Source organism: Vombatus ursinus, unplaced genomic scaffold (genome assembly GCF_900497805.2).
Source record: "Vombatus ursinus unplaced genomic scaffold, bare-nosed wombat genome assembly UNPS02014779.1, whole genome shotgun sequence".
In the NCBI taxonomy this organism is placed as follows: domain Eukaryota; kingdom Metazoa; phylum Chordata; class Mammalia; order Diprotodontia; family Vombatidae; genus Vombatus; species Vombatus ursinus.
In genome coordinates, this window is record NW_020954557.1 from 38000096 (window position 1) to 38021413 (window position 21318).

At 38.1% G+C, this 21318-nt stretch overlaps 1 protein-coding gene across 1 annotated transcript in view; it reads left to right on the top strand.

Moving 5' to 3' along the window:
• The window catches only part of PDE11A (phosphodiesterase 11A), a 464241-nt gene that overhangs the window by 281551 nt on the left and 161372 nt on the right, over nucleotides 1–21318 (top strand). Inside the window, exon 10 of the mRNA XM_027866086.1 lies at nucleotides 2404–2454. Within this exon, the coding sequence (XP_027721887.1) occupies nucleotides 2404–2454 (51 nt within the window). The remainder of the gene's footprint in view (nucleotides 1–2403; nucleotides 2455–21318) is intronic.

Below are 21318 nucleotides of genomic sequence, written 5' to 3' on the forward strand. Positions count from 1 at the left end.
CAACAAATGATCTTAGTTTTTTTTCTGTAAAATATGAAGCAAGTTTCCCAGCTGAGAGAGTGGAGATGAAAAGTTTTGGAAGATCCACTGTGAATAGTGGGATAATGAGTTGATAAGGGATATACGGGAGGATTGCCTAGGAGCAGCAAGAGCCCAGTTGAGGTTGGATAACATAAATTTGTACTGGACCCAGTCAAAATGGTGTCATGATCTTCTCAGCATGTATATAGGAGCAGAGGAGATGAATGATGGAAGTGACCCAAGTCTGAGGCTTAACTGGGTTGGATTGGTGATATAAGGAGCTGGGGATCCATGAAAGAAAGATAGTGTAGAATTGAATTGGCTCACCAAAGGGTTCAAGAAAGGAAGAAGAAGAAGGAGTGACTAAAGTAGGGAAGATGGCCTGGGAGAGAATTGAGGGGTCAAGGGATCAGAGGTTATGGTGCGGAAGAAGAATAGAGTTTTGAAAAGAAGGCAGAGTAAGAGTTGAAAAGCCAATAGATTATGGTAAGATAAGAAGACATCAGAATTCTTGAGCAGGGAGGTGATACATTTGTGGGTAATGGTACGACCAAAGGTATGAACATTTTTGTGTATAGTTGAAACGGTGGGGAAGAGTAGCTCAAGAGAGGTGAGTATACTGAGAAACTGAGTGGTTAGAGTATTTGAGGGAGAATCAATATGTATGTTAAAGTCCTCTAGTATTAGTACAGAAGTTGGGAAGGAAATAAAAATTGTGAGCCAGGTGTCAAACTGAGGAAAGAAAAAGAGTGATTTCTGTAGACAATAGCTATCAAGATTTTGATTGGAGTGGTAGATATAAATCACATGGTCCTCAAAAGAAGGAGGGTTACTAAGGGATAGAAGAAGGGGGAAAAACTGGAAGTGGCAATGAGGAGCAAGGAATTCCTATTCTCCCACCCCAACCAGTGAGCTAAGAAGAATGAGTAAAAGTACAGTCAATCCTGGACAGGATGGCCAGGGAGGCTATGTCATCGGGGGGAGCCAGATTTCAGCAATAACTAGTAGATGAAAGGAGTGGGAGAAAAAAGGATTTAAGATGAAGGGAAACTTATTGCCTATGGAATTTCAGAGGAAGCAGTGGAAGGGCTGGATGGAGTTAGGTTGAAACTTTGGAGTAGGAAGGTTTAAGGGGATAGAAATGAGGAATTGGATGGTATGGGGTGTTGGTGTGAAATTTAGATGATAATCTACAGGAGTTCAGAGTCACTGGGATGTGAAGGTTATGATCAGGTATAAGAATGTTCATCGAGTGGAAGACATCATGCCTTTAACCTCAAAGGATAAGTGAATCATGATATAAGAGGCTTGAAGTCAAAAGGAGAGTTGCCCTTCTTTGCAACATCCCAGTTGGGAGATTAGGCTGGTAACAGAAGGTGGAAGTTGTCTTGTGCTGGCATAAATGGAAGTGGTTACTTTGAGGCAAGTAGAAGACTCCTGGCCCAGTCCCTAGCAGCCTTTCCTTGAGGGGACATGCTGCACCTGTCAGGAAATGGAAGTCACAAGGTGCTGGCACACTGGTCACTTGAGGAGTCTGGCTATGAGGCAGCAGCAGAAAGTGGTATACTCTCTAAAAGGTGCCTGGCCTGGCTCCTAGCAACCTTTCATCAAGGGATATCCCTCACTGCTCTCACCTCACATGATCCAATTAGTTGCCAAATCTTGCTATGTTTATTACCACAACACTTCTCCCATAATCCTCTCCTTTCCATTAAGAAGGGCCACCACCATGTTCTTTTTATCTTTATCTCACCTAAATTTTTCACTAGTTGAACTCAGTAGTTCAACTCACAGTTGTCTTCTAATTGGTCTCCCTACCCCTCTCTTCCCATTCTAATGTATTCACCATAAAGCTTCTGAAAAGGTTTTCTTGAAGTATGGATCAGGCTTTGTTACTGCCCTACTCAATAAATTGCAATGGCTCCCTATTGCCTCTAGGCTAAAACAAAAACTCTTCATAAAAAGGACTTTTACTGTCATTTACAACAGTTCCCTATAATAGCATAATGCTCTTATCAAATTTTAATGTGGAAGAACACAGATTAGTGGATAAATTTACATTTGCTGTATGTAAGCCATGTCTTCTTCTTTTCTCCCTCTGCCTCCTATAAAAATGGCATGCGGGGAAGAAAAATTTGATAAATCACATTTAGCTTTTAAGGTATCTACTAATCCTATCCAGTGTTATGAAACAGTCCCATTGTAATTGTATAGATGGTAATCTTTTGCACAGTTGGCAACCAGAAATTTATTGTTGTATATTGTAATTCACTGTCGCATTAGGGTGATAAATAAGAACCAAGTCCATTTTTGAAGCCAGTGAATTTCATGAAATGTCACCATTTTCAGTTACTAAGGGTCTTTCTTTTTTTCCTGGCTCAGGTGCTGTCTTATCATGCAACATGTTCAAAAGCCGAAGTTGACAAATTTAAGGTAAGGAATTTAAGGGTAGATAAAACCCCAAACTTAAGCGTAGCCAATCCATGCTCCCTTCCCCACTTACTCCCATACTTATCCCTTTCTTTGTGGTGATACATCTCTCTGATATTAACCTTAGATATTCAGTGTTGAAGAGAATTTTGAGAGAGGCAAGAAGGGCCATCTTGCAATTGGAAGAAACGCATGCATAAAATACAGTAGGCTTTTTTACAAGGCTACTTAATAGACTTTTTAATGTGATTCAACCCTAGTCTGTTCCCCTTGGGAAGGGGAAGTAGTTATTCAATGAATTAGTTAACAAGGATTTTGAAGTGTCAGGAACTGTGCTGGGGAGAGAACAAACAGCAAAAGCTTAACAGTCTCTGATCTAGAGACTGGTGGAAACAATTGATAAAAGCATAGATAAAGATATGTAGATATAGCTATACATAATATGTGTATATGTATTTTTATGTTTATATGTCTATATGTATACCTATATTTACATTTATCATTACATACATATATGCATATATTTATATTTATATACACCTGTATTTATATATACATACATACACATAAGTAGAAACAAAGTATATAGAAAGTAACTTGACCTTTCTGCCGGCTCTGCCATATTCCTGTGAGTTGCCAAAATGATGAACACAAAAAGAAAAAGGAGAGGGACACGATACATGTTTTCTAGACCCTTTCAAAAACATAGTGTTGTCGCTCTGGCTACATAAATGCAAATATACAAGAAAGGTGATGTTGTAGATATCAAGGGTACAGGCATAGTTCAGCAAGGAATGCCCCACAAATGTTACCATAGCAAGACTGGATGGGTCTGTAAAGTTACTCAACATGCTATAGGCACTGTTGTAAACAAACAGATTAAGGGCAAGACTCTAGCCAAGAGAATTAATGTGCGTATTGAGCATATTAAGCATTCTAAAAGCAGAGACGGCTTCCTGAAGTGAGTAAAGGAAAATGATCAGAAGAAGGAAGCCAAAGAAAAAGGCACTTGGGTTCAACTGAGATGCCAGCCTGCTCTACCCAGAGAGGCACACTTTGTGAGAACTAGTGGTGAAGAACCTGAGCTGTTGGAACCGATCCCCTACGAATTCATGGCATAAATGGCTGTAAAGTAAAACTGATAACAAATTCTTGGGTTAAAAAAAAAAGTAACTTGAAGGAAATTTAAGAGGCAGCTAGATGGTGAAGTGGATAGAGTGCTAGGCTTAGAGTCAGGAAGACCTGAGTTCAAATCTAGCCTCAGACACTTATTAGCTGTATGACCCTGGGCAAGTCACTTAACTCTGTTTACCTTAATCCACTGAAGAAAGAAATGGCAAACCACTCCAGTATCTTTGCCAAGAAAATTCCATGGCCAGCATGGTCCACTGGATCACAAAGAGTCAAACACAACTGAACAACAAAGAAGGAAATTTAGGAGACTGGGAAACACTAGTATCTAAGCAAGGATCAGTAAACATGTTGTGTCAGAGATAGCCTTGAGCCCTCGGGAGGGACAAAATTTACTGACTGAAAAAACCAGGGCTTGGAAAGACCAATATTCAGGGTAAAGCAGTAAATATAATCTTTTGATTGGCAAGAAGAGAAAAAAGGGTAAGAATTAGTGGAGTAAAACAGAGGTCATACTTCCACTAACCATAACTATTTGAATCATACCTGACATCCTAAAAGTAAGGAGAAAAAGAGCTGAACCCCAAATAACTGTCTGTAAGCCATTGAGCTTCAAGCTAAAAGAGGCGAAATCACTTTCCCACCCTCACCCAAGCAATTACTTCCAGTATGTAGAAGAGCAGCAACCAAAACTATAACAATAGCAGAGAGGAGACAGAAAATCCGTAGGAGAACAGGAGATTTGAGATTTTCAGAGTTAGGTGTAAACATCCCAATATACCCTTAGATTTTGTTCAGTCATTGTTCGGTCCTATCTGACTCTTTGTGACTCCATCTGGGATTTTCTTGGCAAAGATACTGGAGTGGTTTGCCATTTCCTTCTGCCGCTAATTTTACAGATGAGGCAACTGAGGCAAATAGGATTAAGTGACTTGCCCAGAATCACATGGCTGTTAAGTATTTGAAGCTGGATTTGAACTCGTCTTTGTGACTCTAGGCCCAGCACTCTATCCACTGCACCACCTAGCTGCCCACATGCCCTAGAAAATGCCTCCTAAGGGCATCACTATATTATAACCCAGTAGAAATGTTGTTCACAATAATGACCCTAAGTCTTAGAATCTCACTATTTTCCCTCAAATGATTCTCAGCCTACTCATCCAAATGCTAAGACACTACCTGAATTACTTTGTGTTTACTTCATATATATTTTATATTTATTTATGTGTGTATGTGTTGTATCCTTCAATAGAAGGTAAGTTCCATGAGGGCCAAGACTGTTTAATTTTTGTTTGTGCCTAGCATAATTCCTAAGACATAATAGGTGCTTAATTGTTTATAGAACTAATCAGCTAATTACTTAAGAAACTGTCGACTATGTACACTCTTTTGGAATGAATATACTATATTAAAAAATTATTTGTATGCAAAATAATTAACATAAAAAGAAAACTTTGGCATTTTTCTTTCTTTTTTTTTTTTTGGTAAGGCAGTTGGGGTTCAGTGACCTGCCCAGAGTCACACAGCTAGTGAGTGTTATGTGTCTGAGGCCGGATTTGAACTCAGGTCCTCCTGACTCCAGGGCTGGTGCTCTACCCATTGCATTACCTAGCTGCCCCCAACTTTGGCATTTTTCAAGACAAAAAATTCATTCACTTCTGTGGAATATCTCACTCCCCATGACACCAGAAAATTGAGGTGTTATGATTTTATCAATAATAATAAATACAATAGAAAGAAGACAGAAGGAAGATGGTAATGCTGAGGAAGGACTAATGAGATATTTTGTGGGACATGTCAGGAGGTTGAGGAAGTCACAGTACACAGATATCTGGTCTACAGCAAAATATTGTCTTTTATGCTTTGGTTTACATCCCTTGTAGGATTTGCCAGTTTTTTCTACTATTTAATTTTATCTCCTCAAATATGAGATATTTAAATTTTAGAGTAATAGGTTATTTCTTTTTAAGATTATTAAGATTATTAACTTACCTAATTTATACCAGACATTATTCTGAAAGAAGAGAACTAGTATCTTATAATAATACAATTGAGATATAGTGAATAATTATAATCTAACAATTTTTTCTTGATGTAGAAAGTAAATAAAATACTCTTATAATTGTTAGTTGATACGTGTTATAACTGTAGCAATAAGACCAAAACACATATGGCCTTAAAAACAATATTGATCAGGGAGAGTCAGAAGCATCATTCTCTGCCTGGGCATTCACAAGAGTAGTTCCAGAGTATTGTTAATGAATTACAGTAAATAAATGCTTTGATTTGACCATCTATATGTAGAAGATTTATGCCAACACTAATGCACATTGGTTTCTTTTTTCAACTAGAGAATATGCAGAATGTTTTATGGTAATGAGAGTCAGTGTAGTAAAGTAGATGGAGTGTTGGAATTAGTGTCTGGAGACCTGGGTCAGAATGCTAGCCCAAGCACTTAATAGCCCTGTGATCTTGGCAGGCTAGTCACCCTCTCATAACCTCAGTTTCTTCATTCTTAAAATAGGAATAATAATATTTGTATAGGTGTGATGAAGAGGAACCTTTTAACAGTTTCCTGAATCTTTCTTTAATAAGGTAGAATTCCATTGATAAAGTTTACTTCTCATTAAAAAGGTTAAAACAGGATCATTTTTTTTCTGGCCTTTATGATGTTTTACTGATAAGACATAAACTTGTCTTGCCTTGGGGCAGGGCAGTTTACCTTTGGATTTGAACTTTGAAAGGTGGGAGCTAGACAGGCACTCAACAAGGTAGGCATGAAGAACCAGAGCTAAGATAGCCAGCAAAAAAGTGGTCTGACACCAACAGGTTGTGATGCTCTGGAGGGAAGCTTTGGCTGTCCTATGACAGTTTTCACAGTTTCTAACCTGAAGGCTCTAGAAATGATAGAAGAAGGGGTTAGCTAGGTGGTTCAGTGGATAGAGCACCATCCATGAACTCAGGAGGGCTTGCGTTCAAATCCAGCCTCAGACACTTACTAGCTGTATGATCCCAATTGCCTCACAATCCTGAGCAATGAAAAAAAAAATCCTGGACCAGATAGAAGCTAAAGCTAAGAAATGGTCAAGGACAGAACCGTGATGTCTCGGAGCAAATCCGGACTTTGCTTCATTTGTTCAGTGAGTTATATGGACTGTGAAGGTCCAGGGAAAAGACTTGACTCTCTAGTGACTCCAAGTGCTTCCTTCTCTCAAGGGGAGTCCTCAGTCTCAAGGTAGTCCTATACATTTCAAGGATTGTATCAGTCCCTCAGGGAGGTGGAATTCATCTGATGACTTTATTGCTACCCCAGATACTTTCCCTTTGATGGGAGAGATAGAATGTGTAGCTCAATTCTGGAGAAATATTATAAGTCTGGAGGATTGTATTATAATATTAGTTCCCTGACAGAGGACGGGCCAAACATAAAGGGAAGGAGAAGTGTCAAGATGAGTGGTGTCAAACTCTAATAGAAATCGGAGGCCACCAAACCACACATAAGGATACCTATGAGACACACATACTGACTTAGAGAACCAGATACTAACATTATCTAAGTTCTACTGTATTTTTATTTATTTTGTTAAATACTTTCCAATTACATTTTAATCTGGTTCCCATACTTGGGAGTACTGGCGTCTACCAATGGTTGAGCTTCTTATCTAGGTGATTTATGGACTTGAGTGTAAATCCATTGTATTTTACATTTCTTGTTGGATTAAGTAAAGTTTGTCTTATATTTGATCTATTGTTGGCCTGAATTTTTGCATGGAACTAAAGGCCCCTTTCACTTTTTATTTTTTTTATATATTAACCCAGAAACAAGGCGATTTCTCATCTTCTCAGGGAAACCCTAGCCAGAGGTGTAAATCAGATAGAATCATTTGAGAGACTTGCTCCCAAATTTGAGCCCAGTCTTTGGTTTGGACAACAAAAAGAGTAGACTCTCTGTCTCTCTCTGTCTCTCTCTCTGTCTCTCTCTCTGTCTCTGTCTCTGTCTCTCTCTCTCTCTCTGTCTCTCTCTCTCTCTCTCTCTCTCTCCCTCTCTCTCTCTTTCTCTTTCTCTCTCTTTTCTTAGCTATATTAGGAGAAAAAGAAACAGTGAGATCTCTGTTTGGGGTGAACAAGGCCATGATAACTGATGATAGGGAGAACACAGGGCCATACAACTATTATTTTGCTTCTGTTTTCTCTGCCAAGGAAAATGAACTTTGAACTGAAAGGTACAGAACAAGAATGGCAAAAAGGGAGTTAGTGCCTAAGATAAATAGATAGTAAGAGAGCACATTGATGTCTTTGATGAATTAAAGTTGCCCGACCCAAGTGAATTACATTTTCAGGTACTGAAAGAAATGATAGATGGGATTTTTGAATCACTGTCATCAATGATATCTGATAGATCATGAAAGAATAGAGAAGGGAAAACATTATGCCAATTTTCAAGGAAGGAATAGGAATGGAATCTGCCAACTATAGTCTAGTGAGTTGGCTTTGATTACTGGCAAAATTCTAGAAAATCTTATTAAAGACATTTTCATTAGCTATTTATTAACCCTCTCCTTTGTTCAGTCATTATCTATCTCTTGCCTCCTAAATGAGGCACCCAAGGCCTCTTCTCCTGGGACCTCTTCTTCTCTCTTTTTATGCCCTTGTTTGTTGATCTCCCCGGCTCCAGTGGATTTAATTATTATCTCTATGCAGATGTCTCCCAGATCTATATAGCCAACCCTTCTCTTTCTCTCTCTCTCTCTCTCTCTCTCTCTCTCTCTCTCTCTCTCTCTCTTTCCTGAGCTCTAGGCCTCCATCACCAATTGCTTGTTGGACTTTTCTCATTTGTTATTCTGTAGGCATCTCAAACTTACATGTCCCAAATAGACCTCATTATCTTTCCCCCTAAACTTATCCCTTTTCTGAACTTCCCTTTTCCTTTTAAGGGTGCCCCATATCTTTTCAATTATCTATATTTACAACATAAGAGTAATCCTTTACTCTTCACCTTTCCCTCACCCTCTAAATCCAATCAGTTGCAAAGTCTTGTTAATTCTACCTTCAAAATAAATAATAATAATGATGATGATGATGATGATGATGATGACAGCTAGCATTTGTATAGCAATTTAAGATTTTCAAAACACTTTACAAATATTATCACATTTTTTTCCTCATAATCCTGGGAGGTAGGCTAGTATTATCTTTTTTTTTTTTTTTTTTTTTACAGATGAGGGAACTGAAACTGGGAGAAGTTAGTTGACTTGCCTAGGATCATAAAGCTAGTTAGTGTTTATGGAATAATAATAATGACATTTATATAGCACCTACTATGTGCCAGACATTGTGTAAGCACTTTACTATTATTATCTCATTTGATCTTCACAACAACCCTGGGAGGTAGGTGCTATTATTGTCCCCATTTTATAGGTGAGGAAACTGAGACAAACCAGGTTAAATCACTTGCTCAGGGTGACATAGCTAGTAAGTATCTGAGGTCACATTTCAACTTGTGTCTTCCTGACTCCAGTTCCAGCACTCTAAGTGCCACCTAAGCTACCACAGTATCCGTCACATCTGTCTCCTTATCTCTACTTACATAGCCACCACCCTAGAGCAGGCCATCAGCACCTCTCTCCTGGACTATTGTAATAGGCTCCTAACTGGTCCCCCTTTCTAAAATCTCCATTCTCCAATCCTGCTTCCACAAAACTGCACAAGTCTGACCATGTCACTTCCTGGCTCAAAAAGCTCTGGTGACTTCCTATTGCTAGGATAAAATACAAACTCATACATTTGGCGTTTAAAGCTCTTATAATCTAGTTCTTTTCCAAGCTTTCTGCATATTATTTCCCTTCATGCAACTGGCCTGCTTGCTATACATACCTTGTACACAACATTCCATTTTCCATCTATCTGCATCTGCTCTGGCTGTCCTCAGTGCCTGCAATGTAGCCCCTCTTTAGCTCTAGCTCTTAGAGTATCTAGATCCATTCAAAGATCAGTTGAAATGCTGCTTCCTATGCAAGACCTTTCTGGGTTCCCCAAACTGCAAGTGCCCCTGAAATTATTTCGCATTTACTTTGCATGTATTTTATATTCACTTATCTGAATTCATGTTGTTTTGCCTTATAGAACGTAAGTTCCTTAATGGCCAGAAATTTTTTGGTTTTATCTTTGTATCTCCAGCCCCTTGTACAATGCTTGGTACATAATAGTCATTCAATAAGTCTTTTGGATTAATAGATTGATGGAAAGATCTAGGAAATGAAATGAGGATCATAAAGAGATAGCATGGCTTCATCTATAACACATTATTCTAGACCTTTTTTTGGTAGGATCATTAAACTTGTAGGTAATAGAAATGCTGTCAATATTCATTACCTAGATTTTAGCAAAACATTTGATATCTTATCCCATTCTTGAAGAAAGGATGGAGGGAAGTGGATTAGATCAGTCATGTTAAACTCAAATAGAAACAGGGGCCACTAAACCATACATGTGGCCCTGCAGGTCACATTTTGACTTAGTCACATATTGATATTACATATGTTTTATTATATTTTCATTTGTTTTGTTAACTATTTCTCAATTACATTTTACTGTGATTTGGCCTACACTCAGAAGTGTAATAATTCCTGAGTCATGTGTTTGACACCTCTGGGTTAGATGAGAGTATAATTGGGTGGATTTAAAACTGATTGAACGTTTGGACTCAAAAAATAGTCATTAATGGCTCAATGCCAGCACGGTAGCTCAATGCTACCATGGTTTGCCGCACATATCTGTATTTGGTCCTGTGCCATTTGACATTTTTATCAGTTTCTGCATTAGGGCATAGATTGAATTTTTATCAAACTTGCAGATGAATCAGAGCTGTGAAAGAGAATTAATAAGCCAGGTGACAATTGGGATCCAAAAAGATTTTGACATACTAAAACATTGGAGTGAACCCAATAAGGTAAAATTCAGTAGGACTAAACAAAGCCTCAAACTTGGGTTTAAAAAATCTTCCTAAGTAGAAGATGGAGGAAGCATGGCTAAATAGCGATTTGTAGGAAAAGGACTTAGGAGTTTTAGTGGAATGCAAACTCCACATGAGCCAGCAGGGTGATGGGGAAGCCAAAGAAGCTAATGCAGTCTTGGTCTATGTTAACAGAAGCAAAGTGTCCAGGAATGAAGAGGTGACAGCTTTACATTTGGCCCTGATCAGACCACATCTGGAATATTATGTTCAGTTCTAATCAGGGGTGTCCTGGTAAAAACTTAAGAACTGGCTCTCCAAGGAGTGGAAATGAACTTGTAACATACTTTAAAGTTTAATTTGCATTATTTACATTTTCTCCTCCACTTTCTTGAGTCTAAAGACAATCAACAAAGCAATAAACCAAGCACTGGTTTGTAGTATTTGCCCAGTTCTGGTGTGTAAATACAGAATATTGATGCTCTAATACCCCACTGGTTCTAAGGCACCAGACTTTCAGAAGGATATTGATCAGATAGAGGACATCCAGGATGGTGGGGTCACCATGACTTACAAGAACCTGTTGAAGGAACTGGAGACATTTGGACTGGAGAAAAGAATGCTCTGGAAGGACATGATGCTGTCTTCAACCTGAAAAGCTATCTTTTGGAAGAGGGATTAGGATTGTTCTTCTTGGTCCCACAGTATAGAACTAGGAGCAATTGCTGGAAATTATAAAGAGGCAAATTAGACATTATATAAGGAAAATTTTCCTAACACTTAGAGCTATTCAAAAGTGCGGTGGCTTGACTCAGAAGATAGTATGTTTTCCTTCATTTGAGATCTAACAAATGCTGAATTACTACATGTTGAATATGTCATAGTAGTTATTGTTTTCTGGTTATGGGTTGAACTAGAAAACTGCAAGGGTCTCTTCCACCTCTACAATTCAGTGGTAGGTAGGTAGGAGAGGCAAGGTGGGTACTCATCAAGGAGGCAAGAGCGCTTATCCAGGATTATTAGCTTTTGTTTGGGGCCATTGATTACATTTTCATTACCTACAGAATTGTCAACGAGTCAATAAATGTTTATTAAGCTCCTATTATGTGTCAGGCACTGTGCCAAGAACTGGGGATACAGAGAAAGGCAAAAGACAGTCCCTGTTCTCAATGAGCTCACAGTCTAATGGGGGACACAATATGTAAGCAATTGTGTACAGACAAGCGATATACAGGATAAATTGGAGATGATGAACAGAGTGAAGACGCTGGAATTAAATGGAATCATGAAGGGATCCCTGTAGAAGGTTCGATTTTAGCTGGGACTTGAAGAAAACTGGGCAAACAAGAAGGTAGAGATGTTATAAGGTTAAGTGCTTTGAAAACCTTAATATGAAATATAAATAAGTTATTATCTTTAATATTAAAGGTTTGATCTGAACCTGTCATTTCATTGGTGTAAACCCCTTCAGTTAGGATCTGCAACTGTTAGCCAACTTAGAGTCTTAGAGATTATCTGGAGCAGGAATGGGGAACCTGAGGCCTCAAGGCCACATGTGGCCCTCTAAGTCCTCAAGTGTGGCCGTTTGACTGAATCCGAACTTCACAGAACAAATCCTTTTATTAAGGGTATTTGTTGCTGAATTGAGAGGGTCTCTTAGCCCATATGCCATGCTGCCTGACTTACTATTTCTAGGGGTAGAGATAGGGATAGGGATAAGGATAGAAATATTTACTGAACCTATTGGTATAGAAACCCCTTTTACTAGTGCTGGCTGGTACCTTCTCTGCAACTTAAAGTCTTAGTTGCCTGAAGCACTTGGAGGGTAAGTGACTTGTCTGATGTCACACAGCCAGTCTGTGTCAAAGGTAAGACTATTAATAATAATGTGAATGTGAAATTAGACTCAAAGCCATCCCTGGGGATTTGTTGTGGGCACCATACTAGGGAGTGGGGAGAGCAGATGCCTGACCTAAGAGGCAGATTGGTACAATGGAAAGACCATTATGTTTGGAGTCAGATGATTTTTAGGTTTATTTCTGCTTCTTTGTGACTTTGGGTAAGTCACCTGATGTCTATCGGCCTCCGTTACCTCATGTACAAAATAAGGGGGTGGATCTGGATGATTTCTCAGTTCCCTTCCAGCTTTAAATCCATGACCCTATGAATATGATCATGAATCAGGGTGATTTTCTCTTAAGGAGGTAATTAAAGGTAGGGGAGAGGTATTGCCACTGGCTGTTAGGCTCACAAACATGGCATGGAGGACTGACCTTCCCCATTTTCATACATAGCCCATAATTTCTAACTTTTCTGAATTCTTTTATTTTCCAAGGGAGGGGAAGCATGATTTGGCCTGGGCTTTGAAACTACTAATGACTTCAAGTCTCACATCCTCTCACTAGGGACAGCCCTGTTTAGAATAAACCAAGAAAGCTAACCCACAATTGTATATTCATAAACGTCACAAACTGAGTTAATTTTGAATGGTTTTGGTACATTATTTGTAGGGAATACTGTATGTAGGACAACCATCCATTCACCCCAAGTAAAGAAATATCTGCTTTACAAAGAGTCAGATTTAGATTCTAATGTGAATAATGTTGCCCCTATAAACATATTTGCTTGCTCTTCTTTGGATCAGGCAGGACCAACCCAAAAATAGAGAATGGAAAGTGAAGACTAGGTACTGCCCTCACTGAAAAGTCACTGATCTTCCATGAAATCAAATTAAGAAAAGCACTAATGGGAAATTTGTGCAGGTTTTAATGCCCATATATATCCCTCTTACCCAATATAAACAGAGATAACATTGAAAGACCATACTGACAATTAGATCCATTTGAAGAAGACTGATTTAAATGGGTTTAATAACCTGGAGATGCCAGCTGTGATAACATAGGAAAATGAGTTTAGTATACCAATTATATGCAGCTGTAATTTTATATCCATTCTTGCATTCTGTGTGGTGGACAGAGCAGACAGCTAACACTTCTGTGTACTGATAATTTGACAGTTTAAATAACTGGAAGGGCATTCTCACACTGTATTATCATTTTCTATTATCTTTCATTTCAATCGAGAACTGTATGAGGTTACTTCTGATGTGATATGCTAGTTTATAGCATAAAGCCATGATAATGGCCTTGATAGTTAAACACCACTAACTCATGAGGTATTTGTGGACTGTACCGCTCATTTTATATTTTAAACATTCAAATAGTAATATCTAGGCCATAAATTTATATATTAGTAAAATAAATACTGTTCCTCTTTTAATATAGCATTAGGTTCAACAAGAACCTAGGAAGCTCCTTGTAGACTTTCTGTTCCAAAACAACAGTGGCTTCATGGTGTAAAGGGCCTATTAATAGAGTGAACTCCATTTGCAAGACTGATGTTAGAGGACTGGGTTAGAATATGCTTTATAGGCAATGTGGTATAGTGGATAGAGTGTTGGACTTGAAGTCAAGAAAACCTGGTTTCAAATTCTGTCATTCAATAGCTACATGACCCTGAGCAAGTCATTTAAACTCCCTAAGCCTCAGTTTATTCATCTGTAAAATGGAGAGAAGAATACCCTCTTTATAGGATTGTTATGAAGCTCAAATTAAATGATGCATGCAAACACATTGCAAGCCTTAAAGCACAACATAAAGGTCAGCTATTATGATCATTAGTAGGTCAGACTTATGATTTCACTGGAATAGGGAGTTCCCAGTGAGGAAATTTTGTCTATCAATATAGATATGTACTTGCTCTAAAACTTAGTCTTAGAGAGATTCCTTGGGACAGGATAGGTAGCTTGCTCAGACTCACATGGCCAGTATGTGTCAGAGGTCTAACTTAAACTTAGGACTTCTCCACTCCAAGGTCAGCTTTGTCTACTGCGCCATACATTCCATTCTTCTCACTTTTTAGATGAGGTTCAGATAGAAATCAAACTGGGACGAGTGGCTAGCCTATTACTATTTGTTCAGCTAAAAGCTAGTATGTATGTGTGTATCTCTAAGATTTGCAATACTTTAGTTACGTTATTTTATTTGATCCTTAAAATACCCAGGGATGATCTATTATCATTCCCATTTTATAGATGAGGAAACTGAGGCTGAGAGGTTAAGTGACTTTCCCAGGGTCACACAGGTAAGATCTGAACTTGGGTCTTCCTGATTCCTAACACTCTATTCACTGCACCACCTAGCTGCCTTTACTATTATTCTTATATATTTAATGTTCTGGGTACAAGGGGCACAGATGGATAAAAATAACTATTTCCTGTAGATGAATAAAAATACATGATTCTGACCCGCATAGCTAGGTCTCTACATTTTAAAACCTTTTTATTTCACATAGCTTGGAGATGATGAGTATTAGTGTAGTGACATCTATTTCAATTATTGTTAATAAGTTTTTATTAATTAATATTGTATCCAAGTGATTATGGGGAGCAGTTGGGTCTGTCATAATGGTCCAGTCCAGTCCAGTTTCTTGGTTGAGTTCTTGGGAATATTTGAGGGAGTCTGCATTTGTCTTATGGAGATTTGTCTTTGGTGAGTCCATGAAAGAAAGTAAGGTTCTGATGTCATTCCATCCACTGGGTTATGTCTTGCTAGCTTTGTGGAAGGTGCTAAATTTTTAGTTTTCAATGATCATTTGTACAGTTTCTACTGTTTCCTTCCATATTTACATTGAACACTGGTGTGCACTTCATTAATTACTAGTGGTGCTGACTTGAAACTGAATAGTCATTGTAAAGCTTTCCATTTTTGTAGATAAATAGCCAACTCAGCTATTTGTTCTTTGTTTCTTTATCAACATAAATTGTTGATATGGCTGAGTTCAAATGAATGTTATCCATGGAAGGTTTTTTAATTAATTAAATTAATTATGAATTATTTTAGTTAATTATTAATTAACATTTTAATTTCACTTTTGGATCTTAGATATTTCATTGGCTTCAGTCATTGTTAAACCATTTTCAGTTACATTTGACAAATCCAAATATTCTTCTTTCTTCTCTTCCTCCTTCTCCTCCTCTTCCTCCTGCTCTTCCTCCACCTCCTCTTCCTTCTCCTTCCCCTTCAAGGGTAAGAATCCTTTCAGTGCTAACCTTCTATGATTTGATGAAAAAAGAATAAAACTAGAGTCACAAGTCATTTAAGAAATTATGTCAAAGTTGGTTATGGTTCTTATGCTGGTTTTTTTTTTGAGTTTACAATTAGGTTAAACTGGTCCTTATGAATCTGAGTATTTGAAAGAATAATCACATCTGCCTCACTTAATGATATATTCAAAGAAAAGCCTCCTAGCCAAGATAGAGATTCAGATTTGGGAGGGTAAGATAACTCACTAAATAAATCTATGTAATAAATAATGCATGTTAGTTAAGACTAGAGCCTGAACTACACACTGCTGCTTCCAACAAATGTTAAAAGTCTAGGGCCATTTTTTCTGTCACTTTCATTAGCAAGCAAGAGGGTACAATGTGTCCTATTTCTCTCCATCTTATCTCTCCTCATCCCCATTAAAAAGCAAGGGACAGGAATAGGGACTGAACCTGATTGGATTGGGATAGGGTACTTTTGTAGGAGGAAGGCCCTTTTCTCAATGTAGATCAGCTCATTAAAAATGAAAAAAGTTAATTTTCAAGAAAATTCTTCAGTGATTCTGAGACTGAAAAAAAGAGGAAAGCTTTATTCTTAACTCTAACCATTTTCTTTTAATTTAACCACTATACTTGTGAACTTCACAATATTTTAATTGGCCTTGGGTTGAATCACAGGGACAGCTGCTGATAGCATGAAGAGAAAAGTATGTGAATGGCTCTAACACTGATGCTTTTTAAAAAAAAAAAGGGATGGGAGTCCACATATTACTCTAGGGTAATGAATATATAATGTTCTTTTTATTAAAAAAAATCTCCATGGTCTGTAGTTGTGTTGTCCAAATAAATTCTCACTCTGGGAGTTTAAGAAAACTGAGGACACCAAGAAAATTGGAAACAGTAAAGGCTGGGAAGGCATTGCATCACTCACAACAAGAGGTGTGTATGATTTGTTATTCTGACATATTGCTTGTCTCTCTCCAAGTCTGACTGGCTATCTAGATGCACAGAAATCTCTTGTCATCTGGGAAGCTCAAAGGAAAGAGAACAGTCTTACTTTATAAGATAACATATATGTGGGCATGAAGAATATATGCTTAATGATAAAGTACTTGTCAACTGATAAAGTCTTATGTTGAAGTCATGAAGACTTATGAACTGGAGACCATTTGGGAAGAGATACCAGATGAAAAATGTGAGAGTGGGTTTATATTTGGCTAATATTTCACATAGTAGCATCTTAGATTGGTAAGGTGGCACACTACTCTTTGCCTTTGAAATATCATGATTTTCATAAGAACTTTTAAATGAAATTTTTTTTCTTAAGTTGTCCCCGCCCAAATTGACCTGCAGAAGAAAAATCATCCTACAAACAAATGGTCTATTTAATCTTAAAATGCTTTATCTTACTTAAACTTGAAAGAATACCTGAGGGATTTGAAACTTCAGCCCTATCTTTTACATTGGTGGAGGCAGGGGTTGGGGGTGGGGAAGGAACTCACTACAATCAAAGGGATGAGCTATGGAAAATTGTTGAGAAATAAATGTCTGAGATGCCGCTATTTGGCCACTGGGTGCCATCCTTGCTCCATGTTAAGATTTGCTGAGCTGCAGTCCTGAGAAAATGGCTCAAACCCTAAAGAAGGTAATTTAAAAGTAATTTCAAGGTGTAATAATGTTTTTGTGTGTGCGTGACCTGGAATATGTTAGTGACACAGTCAGCTTATTCATTTGCACATGGTAAAAGAAAGACTGGGAAAATTTCCTGGCTGGTTCAGCTATCCCCACCAAAGCCTCATATGCAGCATGACTCTTAAGTGAGGTAATGTTATATACAAGTGAGTAGCAGAATGCATCATAACCACATTTAGAGGCATTACTGCCTTTGGGTGAGGTCAAAGTCTAACTAATCATCTCCCTACCCCAACACCCACCAAATTATTTTGTGAAGTAGCCAGGATGACACTGAGCTTCAAGCTGAAGATTCAATTGTAACCACTCTTTTCTTCAGGCCTACTTTATGTTCCCACACAGGTAGCTCCAACCTTCTTCCTATGGTGAATTCGTAGAGGGATATCATCCAACATGCCTCTGTTGCCTGTCACTGGCTGGCCGAGCCGTCAACCTCCAGCAGGTCTACCAAGATAGTGTATGTCAATATATAAAGGACCCATCTTTTAACTGGGGGCACGTAGGTGGTGCCGGGCCTGGAGTCAGGAAGACTCATCTTCCTGAATTCAAATCTGGTCTCAGATGCTTACTAGCTGTGGGACCCCCGGGCAAGTCATTTAACCCTTGTTGCCTCAGTTTCCTCATCTATAGAATGAGTTGGAGAAATAAATGGCAAACATCTCTAGTATCTCTGCCAAGAAAACCCCAAATGAAGTCACAAAGACTTAGGCACGACTGAACAACCAAACAACAACAACATCTCATTGAGTCTGACAACCCACTGTGTGAGACCTTCCTCCACCAAGGCAGAGCAAAACTTATCCACGACTTACAGACAGAAAGCTAGATAGCCACTCGCTCTGTATGTTATAGTTGGTGTTCTTTCCCTCGATTAGCTAGCTAGTTGGCCTCCCAGGTCCCTTGCAACTTTCAAATCCTTTGATGCAGTGAGGGCTGCTTGAGGCTCAGAGAAATTAAATAACTTGCTAATGGCCATATAAGTAATAAATTCAGATGCAATATTTTGATCCAGGTCTCCTGACTCTTACACAGTATAAACAATTAAAAGCATTGCTGTCTGGCAGATGCTGATAGACAGCTTAGCCAGCCAGTCAAGGACAGTGGTGGGAAGGGGAGGATATTGGCTCCTTCCCCTTACATTCTCATGGGTTCCATAACTATTTATGGGCTCTCAGTTAACAAGGTTCTTGTATATGGCCTAGGTAGAAGAGCAGAAATTACATAAAAGGCACAGAAATTACCAAGGCGATAGCATGGTAGGATGCCCCATGGGGGATTATTGTGAATTTTTCCAGTTTAGCAAACAAATACAGCTCTGTTGGTTTGTTCTTTATTCTGTCATTTGGATTACTTTAGATGGATCCTGTATTCCTTTAATTGGAAGAGTTTGTAGTAGGATTGGACTGGTAGATTTATGTTTGTGTTTTTTCATCTCTAGTTCAGTTAAATTGTACATACTTCAAACCAGTGAAAACCCTGTTCCAGCTCATTTTTGACTCTCATTACTGTTGCATGGAATTACACCTAAGGCTAGAAACAAAAAAACTGCATATTCAATGACACAATAACCACGAAGGATTTACCCATCTTTGGTTTTGTGAAAACCAAATCCATAAATGTGAACACAATAGTCGTGAGGTCAGCTGTGTTATTTAACACAAACTCAATTCCTCCAGGAGGGAGGCAGCCAGGTGGCCCAGTGGATCGAGTACTGACCCTAGAGTCAGGAAGACCTAAGTTCAAATCCAGCCTCAGATGCTTACTAGCTGTGTGACCCTGAACAAATCAGTTAACCTCTGTTTTCCTTAATCTACCGGAGAAGAAAATGGCAAACCACCATAGTACCTTTGCCAAGAAAACCCCATGGACAGAATAGCCCACAGTCCACATAGTCATGAAAAGTCAGACATGACTGAACAACAACAACAACAAGACATCCAGGTTTTATAGAAATTAGGTTGGGACTAGAAGGAATCAGCCTATGTACAAATAAGAAGTTCCATAAAAATTAAGAATAGATGGGAAACCCACCCTGACCAAAGTCTTCAGGGTCCAAAGGGGTAGGAAGTAGGATGGAGACTATCTGTGAGACTACATTATACAGCATTGTGTGGTTTTGATTTCAGGGAGTTCAAATTTAGCCACAGACACTTACTGAAAATGACCCTGAGCAAGTCACTTGACCTCAGATGGGGTTATAATAGTGCCTACCTCCAAGGCTAAAAAGAGATAATATTTATAAAGCACTTCGCAAACTTTAAAGTGTTATATAAATTCTCCTCCTCCCCCACCAGCACCACCACTCTGTACCTCAGTTTCATCACTGTTTAATGAGGCTTCGACTAGATGCCCTAAATCTATGCATCTTTTAACTGTTCTATACTATTTTGCTTTCTCTCCGCTGAACGTTTCCACTTGGCCAGTCTCTGTTGCTCTCTACTGCCATCTGCTGGTCTTTAGACACTGTGTGTCAGGATCTACTGCCATCTACTAGGATAGCAGCTTCATTGTACCTTAGGTTCCTGAGCCCAGCGTTTCGTTGTTGTTTTAAATTAAATTTTGTTTTTGAAAGTAAAGAGCCTCTTTTTCTCCCTCTCACTCAGCCCTGAGAAAATAATAAAAGCAAAACCCCTTTCACAAACATGCATAGTCAAGTCAAACAAGGTGAATTCCCTCATTGGCGATATTCAAATAAACACAGCATACACACAGATACATATATACACACACATATATTATGTATATGTATATATATACATATATGTATGTGTGTATGTATATATACATATACATGTGTGTGTATGCATGTATGTATGTATATATAATTTCTCAATCTTCGTTGAGTCTATCCCCTATCAAAAGGTGGGAAGCCTGTTTCATCTAGAGTCCACTGGAATTACGGCTTGTTTTTGTGTTGAGGATGGTTCCTAAGTTTTTCAGATGTTTGTCTTTACAATATGATTGTTATTATATAAATTGTTCTCCTAGTTCTGCTTCACTTCAACTCTGTATGAGTCCATACAATTCTTTCTGTTTCATTTTTTCTTTTTTTTTCTTTAACAAATGTTTTATTTATTTTTAACTTTCTTTTTAAAATTTTGGTTATATCTTTTCTTACAGCACAATAGTTTTTCATTGTACTCATATGTCATAACTTGTTCAACCATCCCCCAGTTGATGTTAACTTCCTAAGTTTCTAATTCTTCGCAACTGCAAAAAGAGCTACTATAAATATCCCTGTATAAATGGATCTTTTTCTTTCCTGATCTCTTTGAGATATAGTCCTACTAGTGAAATCACTGGATCAAAAGGTATGCATAGTTTAATAGCTTTGGGGCACATAGTTCCAAAATCCAGAATGGCTAAACCAGTTCACAGATCCACCAATAGTGCATTAATGTTGTCCCACAATCCTTCTGGAATTTCTCATTTTCCCTTTTTGTTGCCTTTGCCAAGCTGATGGGTATGAGGTGGAACCTCAGTTTTAATTTTCATTTATCTAATTATTAGTGGTTTGAATCATTTTAATCATATGGTTATTGATAGTTTGGATTGATTTCCTTGAGAGTACCTGCTCATATCCATTGATAATCTATCAATGGTTCTTATTCTTTTAAATTGAATCCATTCCCTATATATTTCTCTTTATCAGAGAAATTTTCTGCAAAGATTTTCCCATTTATTTGCTTTTCTTCTAATTTTAATTGACTTGTTTTTGCTTGTACAAAATGTTTTTAATTTTATATAATCAATATTGTTCATTTTACCTTCTATGATCCCCTCTATCTAGGGGTGGTATGAAGCTCAAATGAATGAGATAAGGGATGTAAAGTACTTTGCAAACCTTAAAGTGCTATATAAATGCTTATTATTATTATTATTAAATGTTATTAGCTTATTATTAGTTATTAGTCACCAGACCTCTAATCTTTTAATGATCATCCCCTTAGCCTTCTATTATACTTCTCCTGAGTTCAAGCAATGTTTA